The 13,379-nt window shown below is 45.2% G+C and overlaps 1 protein-coding gene across 6 annotated transcripts in view; it reads right to left on the bottom strand.

The window, feature by feature from the left end:
• Positions 1 to 13,096, bottom strand: part of LIMCH1 (LIM and calponin homology domains 1) — a 180,248-nt gene extending 167,152 nt beyond the window's left edge. Inside the window, exon 1 of one of the 6 annotated variants that reach the window (XM_062642449.1) lies at positions 12,530 to 13,096. In XM_062642449.1, the coding sequence (XP_062498433.1) occupies positions 12,530 to 12,997 (468 nt within the window). In that variant the 5' untranslated portion in view covers positions 12,998 to 13,096. The remainder of the gene's footprint in view (positions 1 to 12,529) is intronic. The other 5 variants (XM_062642447.1, XM_062642448.1, XM_062642450.1 and 2 more) reach the window with 5 other exon arrangements.
• Between the last annotated feature and the right edge of the window lie 283 nt (positions 13,097 to 13,379).

Here is a 13,379-nt window from a genome sequence, read left to right as displayed (position 1 = left end):
GTGACAGATGCATCAAGTGTCTTGCCACCTGTACTGCTCTGGATTAACAAATGGATTGCTGAGCAGTCACTTACAGACAACAAAATCCCACAAACTTGCCCATGCAAACAGCAAGTAAAATGGTCCAAAGCCCTCTAGTCCAAAGTCATATTTGAAGTCAGATGGGCTGTTAATAAGAAAGAAAGAGGCATTCTGCTTTATCAACTTTTTCCCACTTGTATTAGTCCAAATAATCTGTCACTGCACTGGGACTGAAAGACCTAAAGTTACTTCCCTCTAGAAATTCCCAAATGTGCTCTTTCCCTCCAACAGCCTCATTAGACTTCTGGCAGGAAGAAATCACACCTCTGAGAAGAACAAGTGCACAGGCCAACACTGCTTAAAGCTCAGTCGTTTACAAGACACTTTCATGGCAATCCATAAATGCAACTGGTTGTGGAGGAACTGTCAAGAGAGCAGCTCCTTTCATCTCATGCCATTGTCCTAAGGAAATCTGCTATGAAAGACCTACAAACAGCAAACTGCATGAGTGTACACATTTGGAGTGACCTCCCCTTACTAGAAGCTTTCTGCAGTGTAGAAGAGCCATTTTTCTAACTTGCTTTTTATTGCAGAAATTAAAGCTTTTCCTCAGCACAGAGCACCAGCAAGAGTTTGACATGCACAGGAACCTTAACTTTTTGACTCATCACCTCTGCTTCACCAACCACTTACACTTTGAATGCTGTTGCAGTTCTTGCAGTTCTAAGTCTCAACCACACTCCCTCTTCACTAAACACAGAAATAGGAGCTTACGTTTTGCTCTGTCCGTACTTTTTTGCACATGAGATGCCTATCTTTTCCCTCTCAATCCTAAACGAAAGCTCCAACCTGGTTGAGGCCACGTGCACTGGAAAATGTTCACTTCCCATCGCTAACACTGACAGCCCCTCCTCCACTGCACTTTTTCCAGCAGCACCTGTTTCCTGGGTGCACAGGAGCCCAGTTCAAGCCTTGCGAAACTGTCACTTCGATGCTTCATATTGGAGTTCCCCATCCTGCACAAAGGTTGCCATCACTGCTACTTCTTGAAGTCAGCTCCTCCTAGTCACATAGCCCTGTACCCAAAGCACACAGTGACGAGAAAGCCCCCTTTGCCTACACCCTTATGTTCTCTGTTCTCTTGAGAGACACCAAGAGACAGGAAGAGACAGAAAACAAAAGCTTTCAACTCAGTTTGAGATTGCACCACTTCCAAGAAGTCTACTGTGGCTTTGATCTATTGATTTCAAGGCTCTTAATGTGGGAAGCTGAAATGCAAGTTTTCTCCACACAATTTTAAAATAAACAAGAAAACCCAGTATGGCACTGGAGAATTAAACGCTGCACTGAAAGAACAAACAAATATTGAGGGGGGCGGAAAAGCCACAAATATCAGATCTGCCTATAACCAGAATATGCACTCAAGAATCTTGGTTGAAATCCAGAAACGAAAAGTAAAGAATAAAAGCTTTTATTCAGCAGTGCTACACCAGAGATGCTCTCAAACTTCAGTGAATGGAAATTGATGGATAAAAATCCCACAAGCACTGGTAGACAAGTTTTCTATTAAACCTCACTGGAATTTCACCTCAGAGCTACCCCTGCGAATTTTCGTCAAGTTCTCCCACAACTATCTACAACAGATTTACTTACTTTCTCCCCTAAAGCTACTAACAAGAAGCAATGAGAGAATGCAATGAAGTAGCAAAGCATTTATTACTGAGATGCATTTTAACATGACTATACAGATCTTTTTGTTTAGGATACTCTGAGAAGGCTCTACCATCAACTGCAGTGCATCCTTCATACATGAGGCTAGAATAAATCCAGTTTGATCTTTGTCTTTGAAGAGCACCCATACCAAGTGAATGTCTGCAAACCTAAGTGAAGACTGCTTCCCAGGAGAAAATAATCATCAAAAGATAAGTGAGGAAGGTGAAATTACTTCACAGCTCCACCAGCTTTGTTTTTAACAACCTGCTCCCTTTATGCTCATCCCTTCACAGGGAATATCTAACCCTTCAGCTGTGCTGTGCCAAACTAAGAGGCTCTGGATTCCAGAAACCACGATGCAACAGCCGCCTATGCTGGAACCACCACACAACAGCCACCACCTTGTCTTTCAGACGAAGACATGTGCCTGGGCCATCCTAAGAAAACAGTGTAACATTGCCTACAGCCCACACCTCCAGCGAGCAAACAGCGGTTTGTACAGAGGTGCTTTTCCTTGACAGAAAACATCCAGTGGCCCAGGAGCAACACAGGAGAGCAGCACTGATCTGCAGAAAAGAGAAAAAAAGGCCCCAGCAGTGCTGAAGATCTGCATGGTCATAATTAAAATGTTTAGAGGGTACTTTTGCTTCTCTTTAAAAGAGGCAAGCTGTTTCTAATAAGCAATCATTTGAGTTGCTTGAACTTTGTTATTTATGATTTTTTTTTCCTTGTTATTACAAAACTGAAGGCCCTTTGTCGAAATAAAAATTGGTTTTGGGAGGAGGGATGTCAGGCTGGGCTTTTACATAATTTCTTAAAGTCACCTTTATGACTCACTGATTCTGACACCTGCTTTTCCTTGCCAGCAGAACTTTTTCTGGGAAACAGTTTATTTTGTTGGCTATCTTTAATCGATCTAAACACTTGCAGAAGACAGACACCGCACATGCATGCTCCCAAATGAGGGCTTTGCTTTTTCAAAACCACAACTTCAAAAAACAACTCATCGAAATCAGGAAAATGATAAACAGGAAAAAAAACAAACCCAAACCAACCCTCACTTACTTAGTTGTTGTGATGTTGGTTTTCCCCCCCCCCCTCCATTTAGCAGTTCTGCTTCTGGACTGAAAGAAAACTCCCAGAGCTGTTTTTGTTGCAACGATCTATGAGAGTTAGCCCACTGAAATGAATCACAACAATCACACAGAAACAAAGCCAAGGGATCCAGTGCTGAACACTCTGGCACTCTGGGCATCCCTGCCCACGCCAGTCTGACTGAGACAGGGCAGTTACTTCTGCTTCTCCTCATTCCCCCCTCCCCTTCCCCAAAGCCAGTCAGAAAGTGCTAGCTGCCAAATAGCAGTCTTCAGCTAACACACCATGGTTCCTTTTTAAATTGGAAAAGGGAAAAGGAAAATAGAAGAAAAATTGTTAAACAAAGACAAGCAGTTAATAACACTTCAGACAATGAATTACACAAAAAAATGGGGGGAAGATTTTGCTGCTTTTCCTCAGACATTGAAGCTTCATTTCTCTGGCAGCAGACTGAAGAAAAATCTCTTATTTAAGAATTTTCTAAATTAGTAAAGTAGACACTTGGATGAAGGACTTTCAGGGTTCTTTTGGGGGGTGTTGGAAGGTGGTGTCCAATATACCCATATCAGGTATAAAACATGCACTGCTGATACTCAAGAAATTAAATCATCGAGTTCCATAATTTCCTAGAATACTTGTAGGCAATTGAAGACTAAAGTGATAGGTTTGGATTTGGGAGTTCATTTGTTTCCAGACACATATCAAGACCTCTAAATTCCACCTGAGCCACAATCTTCTGCTGTGATACAGCAGAAGATAATGTAACCCTGTTCACTTCATGAAAAACAGTGCTTGCAAAGCACTACAAAGAGATTTTTAACTCCAGCTCTGTAGCCATGCAACCATTCTGCTCCAACTTGAAACCAGAATTATTTATGGGCACCAGCCTCTGCTTACGCAAAAGCAAGACTCTTGCTTCTCAAGTCAAAGCAAAGGTTACAACTCCATGCCAGCTTGTGGCCTGCTCCTGCAGTACAAATTCATCTGGTTTTCTTGGCCATCTGGTTTTAGTGGAAAAAACATTCTGAGCTCTTTTTCCTGATACTCTGGAAATGGAAAGTTCCAATCCCAGAAGATACGCTTCTCTTCCTCTTCAGTTCACAACTTCTCCAAGAGTCCCTTCCTGTGTAAGGGACTTCACATGATTCAGTGCTATTAGACATTACCAGTACTGTGTGTTAAAGCCCATGACCTGCACTTTTGCTGAATGTATCAGATCTAAAATACATTTTGGAAACTTTTATGCATTAATCTTCTTGCAGATTTCAGCTCCTCACTGCTGGCAAGAAAAACCTGAATTACAGCAACATATGATCTGAGGAACACAAAGCAGGTACCAGCCTATTTTATCTCTTAAATGATGCTGTAATCCAGCTAGAGATTTGATTGCTAATGATTGCAATAATGTACTGATATCTACCAACGCCTACCAAAGATCTACCAAACAATATTTACAGTCTCAGGATGAGGACTCCTGGGTTTTTGCACTACACAGGGTATGTGCCACCACTACGGCTTATAGATAACTGGCAGGCTGGGATTCTTCTGAAGCCCATGGAAAGGTCAGACAGAGGCACAAACAGTACAGGGCAAAGACATCACAGAGAATTTTTTCCTTTCATACTGTTCCTGAAGTTCACTGTGGGATCACAGAGTGCGAAAATCCCTGTCTTATTTCCTGCATGAGCCAGGATCATGGAGAAACTCTGTGAAAGAGAGATTAATGAAGAGCATTTCCCTCAACTTACCCATTCAGCTGTACAAAGCAGAATTAAAGAATGGCTTCCCCTTTATCCACCACACTGCTCCTTAGCCTGTGAAGGGCTCTGTGAATCACTGACAGTGGTGCCAGAGCCAAGAAGCCACAGCAATATTATTTTTCAAAATCTTAGCTTGTCAAAGTTGATTTCAAAATCAAGCTGTCTTTGACACCAGACATGAGGCCTCAGAACACCAGAAACCAGCAAAATGAGGTGTCTCTTTAAATGAAATGGATTTTCTGCTTTCTACAGCAACCAAGAAGTTACTAGACTGTATTAAGTCAATTTTAACATCAGATACATGTTGTATCATTAACTCTATTGTTGAACTAGCCAGTTTGCTAAGGGAAGGATTACTAGCAATAATCACTATATAGATACACATACAAAAGAAAAAAAATCTACCCCAAAACCAACAAACTAGTTAACAGCAGCAAGTTATACTAGAACTGAGCAGACTGACTATCAAGATAGAGGATTCTTATAATCAACGAATACCCCAAACAAAAAACTTGTTAAGGTTTTAGTACCTAAATTCTCAAGAATTAAGCTTGCACATCACCTTCTCAAAGTCTGAAAAGCAAGGCAAGAGAAATAATTTCAATTCCTTATTGGTCACTTACAGCAGTGCATAGTGAATTAAGTAGAAGAATTCTCAACAAACCAAGGAAATCAGTTGCATTTACAGTTTTCCAAAATCAAACAGACTTATCAAAAATAGTTAGACTGGAAGGCAAACAGGTTTTACACTGCCTTGAGGAGTCTCTACAGAGGAAACTCAGTAGCATACTCTGAAAATGCCTGCAATAAGCCATAGGTGTTTTGCCCTTCTATAGAGAAGCATCTTCTTCATGTAAACAGGCTCTTCAGTGCTACAATAACATATTTAACCAATAAAATAGCACTAAATCTAAAACTAAAAATAAAACAAAACTAAAGCGATGTTCACTCACTAACTGTCAAGAAGTCACAGAATAATCAGGTTGGTAAGGACTTCAGAGGGCCTCTACTCCAACTTCCTGCTCCACACAACAGCAGCTCTCAGGTCTGACCAGGCTCTTTCCAGCTGTCTCTAGTGAGGCACAAGACACCAGGAATGGTGATCTCCCCGCTTCTCTGGGCAGCCTGCATCAATGCACAACTGGTCTCGTGGAGAGAAGAAACCTTCCCCTATGCCAAGTCATAACCTTCCCTATTTTAGTTTATGACAAGTATCTCGCTTTCCTGCCACATACCTCAGAAGTGCCTGGCTCAGCCTTCTCAAAAACCTGCCCACAGGTACTGTGGGGCTGCTGCCATGTCTCCACAAAGGGACCTCTCCTGAAGAGGCCCAGCCCCATCACCCTCTCCCTCAGGGCAAGTCCTCCAGCCCCAAGCAGCCTGGGGGGTCTCTGCTCAGCTCCTTCCAGCTTACTGATGTCCCTCTCACACTCTGGTCCCCAAAACTAGATGCAGTGTATCAGGTGTGGCCTAGCAAGTGCCAAGCAGAAGCAACCAACCACTTACCACTTCCATCAGTCTACTGGCTCCAGAATAACCATGACAGGTAACCTCCTCCTGCTGAGGCTGTTGTCCCACACGTCCCCCCAGGTCCTTTCCTGCTGAGCTGCTGCCCAGCAGTCGCTCCCCACCCTGCCCCATGTACAGGGAGTTCATTTATTCTGGTTGTAAGACAAAAAGCAGTAATAGGCAGTATTATTTTCCCCCATTTTAAGCTGGGGTGTGTTAGAGTTCTTCACATTCTTACAAGGCTGTCTGAAGGACAAACAGCCCTTTCACCTGAAACAGCTATTAACATAACTGGGAGGAGTTTCAGCTATCCGTTTTGATGCTATGTTATTGGTGCCATAGTGGCTGTTGTAGTCATTGTGGTCTGAGGGACTGAGCAGGGCAAGGAAAGACAGTACTTTCTTCTCTAAATGATATATTGGAAGGAGGAGGCAGGAAAGCTTAGATCTTCAGGGTCAGCATGCCAAAATGTTCATACCTTCAACCTATGCAGCTGCCCTCTTAAGTAAAAGCTTCACCTCTATAAATCTTGTTTTTTTCTGTAATATTGTTCCAAAACTGCTCATTTGCAGAGAACTAATGCACAGAAGTATTCATCTGTGGACAAAAAGATTCTAGACTGGTAGATTTTCCAAACAAAAGATAATGCTATTCTTATAACCTGTCATGAACAACATTGCCCAGAATAATTTTAGAAGGTAGAAAATGGCTCTGATGCATTGACCTGCTATTTATCCCCCATACTTGGGAAAGATTCCACTTTCCTTTTTAGAGGACTAAAAAAAATTTAAAACATTAAGAATGCAGTTATTACTAGCAGAAATGAGTGCAATGAGGTTACATAGCTGTGCTAACTGATCTTCACCTCCCATTGCATAATGGCTTTCCAGACTCCTGTGTTAAGGGCTGATCTTTTACCCATTTTAAAATTTTAGCACTGAAAGGAGAAATTAATGCAGTTTTACGACAATTAACAGCTCAGTCCTGCATTTTCTGACATTATCCCTTTATCAATAGTATTGTTGTTCTGATTAGTCTTACCTCTGTGCCAAGTGCTATTGTAACATGGCTTAAACAGATCTCATGACAAGGGAACTGGGTCCATGTACACCAGACAGAAGGTCAGCTGCCAGGCAACTGGGAAAGGAGAGAATTTCTAGAAGGCAGCAGTCTGACAGGGTCAGAGAGTTTGGGCAGGTTCTTCCACCTCCTTTGAATCAATTCAGTTTTCATTCCACCGAATGACTAACTTAGCCAGAATGATGAACATCCGATCTGCCCTGTCTGCAGTCCCTAAATGTTGCCCAGGAAGAGATATAGAGATAGCAGTGAAGAACTCTCCATGATCAGTCACTATAACCACAGTAGTATTATTCTACACACACATCCATCTAGGACCAGAAGCCAGCCACCCACCTTTTGTCTTCTCATGGCTGCTTTACAGACACTGTGGGAAGGATTCCTTTGGCCTAACTTTAGCTTGTCCACAAATCAGGCAACTTGTCTAACCCATCTGCATAGGTTTCTTCTAGCCTGTCCTTGCTTACTTTAATAAATTAATTCCCAATACATTAAGTATATAGGTAAGACACACTTCCAGTAGAAGAAAAAGAGGAAAAAGAAAGGCTGAACAATGACAAATTTGAACTGTAGGCACTACTTAGCAACTCATTCAACCACTTTCCTACAACATTTAATTAATAAAACCATGCAGTCTTAAAGTCATCATTCTACACTTACGTGGTTGCATTCAAATCATCTCCTAAGGCAGTCAGACTGACTTCTCTGGAACTGCTTGCTGAAGAAAATGTTTGTTGGATTTGATCCGTTCCTATCCAAACAACAGCAAGACTGCAGTGGCACCCAAGGTCCCAGTCTGGCTAGAGGCACCAGTGTTTTAGGAACTGTGTCAGTGTTCAGAGGACTAGATCATACTCAAGGATCTTAAATTCAGGTTCACAGCAAAGGAAGAGTAGATGTCCAAACATATTTGGAAATACAAACTCTCCTGCAGGGCATGGGTTACTCATATACTCAGTGAATCACGGAGCTTACCCAATACTTTTCATTAAAAGAGCTTTATCTCTGATGTTCCTCATACTATATTTTGAAGATCATATAAACAAACTTGTGCATTCCTCAAGTTTCAGGCCCCTACAGCAGATACTCCGAACAAGCCCCTTCACCAATTAGAAAAGGTTCTGTCAATGGTCTCCTTTTAAGTTATGCTTTTGCAGTGGGAGCCATAAGTCTTAGCTCTCTGGCACTTCATTGCCAGGAATGAGAGACATCCTAAAGAAACCCTGTTTCCAGACTCCTGCCACAAGACAGTCACATGAAATTTATTTGCCTGAATCACTGAACTGGTTTTATGGCTCTATTACTCTTCTCATAGAGACAGTGCTGCAGAGGAGTTCTGCCATGTGGTATGCAGAGGCACTAAGGAATACACTTGGTCCCACTGCTTCTCCTAGAAGCAGCACCAGTGCTTCCATCTTTAATTCAGAAGTCTAACACGGGTAAGTGTTTTTGCTAGAAGGAAAAAATAAAATAACCCACAAACACACAACAAACCCTTCTGGCTGGCAAACTTCTCCTTAACTAGAGCATCCTCAAGGGGAATATATACAACGGAAAAGTAGCACACTTACTAGAACTTGATAGGATTTAGCCTACACACATCTAAGGCAACAGAAAAGTCAGGCAGTCACCACAGGGGACAGAAAAATTTCACTTGTTTATTATTACCGCACAACTATAAAGGAAGCACTCTTATTAACTGGCAAAGTTTATAAGGAATGTAAGTCTACGGAAAAGCCATCCCTAATTGAACCAAGTCTTAACAATGAGGAGAGAGCATATTAATGAGGCAAGGCTAGGAGGTGTGATGAGAAGATAACAATACCCTTAGGAGTTACACTAGTACTAAATGTGACTTTATTACTGTACTACCCTCTTATGAATCTTTACAGCAAGAATAAATGTTTATACAGATGTTCTTTCAGCCATCAGTTACTCTAAACACATATACAGGGAACCTCGACATTTTAAGATTACAGGCCATTAGTTTAAATTAGATTTGTTATTTTGCTGTTGTAACCCACTACACTTTACAAGGCTGATATATTCTTTCAGTGAAACTGAGATGCCTTAACTGAAATGAAATACCACACCTTTAATAATGCAGACTGATGTAGCTCTCTCATAGGGGCTTTTTTTTTTGTTCGGTGCCTTTATTTTAATTCCTCTGAGTGCAACTAATATGGTTCATTTTATCATTAAGAGGGCATTCTTCACTTAAGTAGAACATGCCAAGCTAAACTAAAATGCCACCACTGGTTTACTGTTATGCAGAGGGATGTACGGTTGATATTTATGTAAAATTAAACAAGGCTGACCTCTGTTTTTCTACCCAAAATGACTGGTGATCAAAGCGAAAAGTCCACAGAATTCCAAAAATCTCACCTTCTGCAACATACAGATGACACCAAATCTATCACTGCTTGAAATACTGTCTTACAAAACACAAAGTGCTAAATGTATAAGCAGCCTTGGCAGTAAGAGTCAGAGCTCTGACCAGCCCTTTTCCCTGCTCAGGTGAACACATTAGTGCTGCTGGTTCAGAGCTCCAGGGAGAGACAGAGGATTATTATAGGGATCCACCCAAACTTCAGCACAATTTAGGACTCTCCTATCCTGCAGCATCGAGATGAAACTAATGCTGGCAGAGGAAAAATAAGACTTCTGGCACCCAGAAGACCTGATCTGATAAAAGGTCACAGACCCAAGGAGTAAAGACAAGATCTCTAAAACCTCTGGACCAGAAGAAGGGAAGTACCTCCATCTTTGCAGATTTATAGGTTCAGCCACTTCATGTTTTGGCTCCCCATGTGTAAAAAGAGGACAGCCTCCCTTTCCAGTCCCACTAGAGAAGAAATGCACTGCAGACCACATGGTTCATTCCTGTCAGCACTACACGATGGTGACAGTGCTCATGTGAGGATTCAAACCAGATGAGAATCAAACTAGCAAGTCACACAACTTAATTGTTAGCAGTAAAATGCACAGCAAGCTCAGTTTTCAATCTGTCCATTCCTACTTTAATTTCCTTGTGTGGCAACATTTTACAGCCCAAGACAGGTTTGAAACTGCCTCATACCACTAACATCCTCACTAGCCTGTTCTCTCCATCCTAGGGAGATACACCAGCCCTGGTTTCTTTTATGTTTGAGATGCCATTTTAAACAGTTAGAAGTGAGCTGGAAGACACAATACAGTGGACATTTGCTGTCTCTAGACCAAAGAATAAACTGGTGAGAGACAATGACAGAGCCAGCAGAAGCAGATAGGTCTAGTAGCCAGACACAGCATGACCCCCATTTTTGGTTTTCACCCAAATTAGCAGGGCTTGGCACACTAAATGTTGACACCTATAACATTTCTCGATTTTTATATTTTATTTCTTTTTAAGATTGACATTGCTTTTCAGTAACTTTGGACTAATGTCAAGCTCGGTATAATTCAGTCCAAATCATCCAGATTTAGAACAGTGAATGGTGACCTGATTTTTGGAAGAGATAATAACCCTCATGCTCCAGGGCTTAAGCCAAACTGGGATTAAAAGGAAATACAATGTGTTAGGCAAATTAAGTCACATTTGCTTCACTGGCAGCTTCTTCCTCCTTTCTCTCAGTAGAAGCATCAGCTCTGGGCACTGCTGGAAAGGCAGACGCTTCCCTCTCACACCACAGCCATGTCACTCCAGGCTTCTGACACACTGCCTCAGGCAAGAGGGCAGTGGCAATAGTTACAGCTTTATCATTCATGTATCAAGCAGATTAAAAAAGAGAGGTGGGAGCACAAGAAGATACAGGCAGCTCCCTTTGTACGCATGGGCCCCTGGGCCTGCATGGAGGACACAAGGGCTGGAGAGCTCTTCTGCTCTGCTCACCAGACCCTGGGTAACACAGGAACTGACATAAGACCTCCAGTCACAGCAAACTGCAGCATACACTGCCCAGGAGGGGAATTTCCAACTGACCCACAAGTTTCTGCTCTTACACAGGAAGACTTACACCCCATTAACTGTTATCATGCCTGCAGTGGTTGCTGGCAGCTTCATTACCTAGAGAACTGCTTCACCATTGAGTTTTTGGCTTCATTAGCAGTCAGCAGAACTCACAGTCACAAGGTATTTCATGTACCATACATATGATGGGGTCACGTGCCACTCTCTTGGACCTCTATTGCAAAGAAGGAGATATAGGAAGCACCACATTCATCTTCACAAGACAACCGGAGTTTATACGCACTTCCCTTTCCCTCTTCCAGACTGCATACTCACCTTTCCTTGGCACAAAAGCCCTTCTTTTCACATTTCTTACTGCTCATACGTCCCTCATCCCATACCAGCAAGTTCACTGTGTCAGTGCCAATTCCCTGAAGCATTACACAGCATTACCTTTCCAGCTGATACTGGAGTGAACTATTACAGTTCTGAAATTCCCAAGGCTTCAGGGAATCTTGAAGGCACAGCAATTTTAGCAATAATTTGCCTAACTGCTGTCAGAAAACAGAATCCACTGAGGCTTACTAAAAGCTGCAGATTAAACTCAAAGCCCGCAGCTGAAAGGGAGCTGTTACCCTGGTATCTGGGTTTATACCACCTTCATGCGTGTTCTGACCTGGCAATCAGATGAAGAGCTATTTAAAGTGTGTCTATTGTTACATGCCAAAATATTTTCCTATTAAATGTCACCTGCCACCTGCCTGTCTTTGCGTTTTGCGCACGAGCAAACAGCAAGCAGGTCTGGGTTTTTGCCCTGCCTCCAGAGCGAGGCCGGGTGTCTCTTCTTGGCTCGGCCGAGCGATGGGAGAAGCGGCTGCAGGGGGTGCTCCCCGCGGGACGTGGTTCCTCCCCCACCGACAGCCTCTTCGCGCACTGCGGAGCGGTAGCTGCGCGGCCGCGGGCATCCCCTGTGGGCCAGGGAAGCTGGAAGGGCGCGGGGCCGGGGGATCCCCAGCAAGGAGGGGGGCCCTCTCCGACCCCGGCTGGGAGCAGCGCTACGGGACTAGTGAGGCCCGCTCCGCAGCTCTGCGCACCTGCGCGGCTCCTGTTTACAGCCGCTCTGTTCATCCATCCCAACCCCGGGGGCGCAGAAGGGAAATGCGATTAGGAGATTAAGTTTGGAAGAGATGCGCGGGGGGAAGGTGGTAGGGGCTCACCCAAAAGCGCGTATCTTGCGCTGGCGCTGAACCGCGGCTCAAGCGTCCCCGACCGCTTTCCCCGCAGCGAGCAAAGGGAGGGGGGGGGAGGGCGGGACTGTTCTCGACATGGAATAAAATGCTCAGTCTCCGTGATAAGGCGGGCAGGGAAGGGCACCGGGTGGTGTCGCGGGGTATCCCTGTCGCCGGCCATCCCGCGGTCTTACCTCGATCCACTTCTGAGCCTCGGTGAAGGCCAGCTCGGGCTGGGGAGGATCAAGAGGAGGCTGAACCTCTCCCAGCTCCAGTCCAGGACTGGCCATCTGCAGGGCCCGGCGCGCCGCGCCTGCGGCGGCGGAGCAGAGAGCCCGAGGTGAGCCGGAGCGGCGGCCGCAGCGAAGACGCCGGAAGCCGCTGCCTGTCTTTCCCTGCCTCGCAGCCGCCGGGGCGGGAGCCGGCGGCGCTCTGCAGCCCGGCTGGCTGCGGCTCCCTGCGGTAACCGCTCTCTGCCGGTGCCCGTCCGCCCGCCCTGCCGGCTCGGTCCTCCCTCGGCTGCCGCCCCGCCCGCGCCGCCGGCGGAGCGGAGCTGCGCTGCGCTGCCCTGAGCTGCCGACTAAAAATAAAGCAGGCAGGCGAAGCCGCTTTGCCTTCAGCCCATGCAAATACCCGCGCCGTCGCCTCCCCGCCGCCAGCATCGCATCGCAGGCGGCGCTGCGACCGGGGGGGATGGCACAGCACCACCGGCTAGAGGCGGGGGGACGACGACACCAATCTGTCCCTCCCCGGAGCGGCTAGAGGGCACCGAGCCACCCATGTAAGCGGCAAGCTGCCGGTTGCGGCTGTTTCATTAAGCACCTGGTTAATTGATGTCGCCGCAAGAAGCACCTGAGAACCTCCGGCCCCCCGCGGCGGGAAAGTGCCCTGCTCCCCCGCCCAGATTCTCACACACATCCCCGGGGCTGGGGGCCTCCCGCCCCGGCGTCCAGCATCTGTAGGCATCTCGTTGTGTGGCGGAGGGTCGAGAGCGGCCTGGCAAGGACAAAGACAGGTGAGGGCAAGCACGGAGCCTGACAGCGA

This window comes from Pezoporus occidentalis, unplaced genomic scaffold (genome assembly GCF_034315485.1).
Source record: "Pezoporus occidentalis ecotype Australia unplaced genomic scaffold, CSIRO_AGI_Poc_V1 ctg71, whole genome shotgun sequence".
Taxonomy (NCBI): domain Eukaryota; kingdom Metazoa; phylum Chordata; class Aves; order Psittaciformes; family Psittacidae; genus Pezoporus; species Pezoporus occidentalis.
This window is presented reverse-complemented; position numbering and strand designations above follow the sequence as displayed.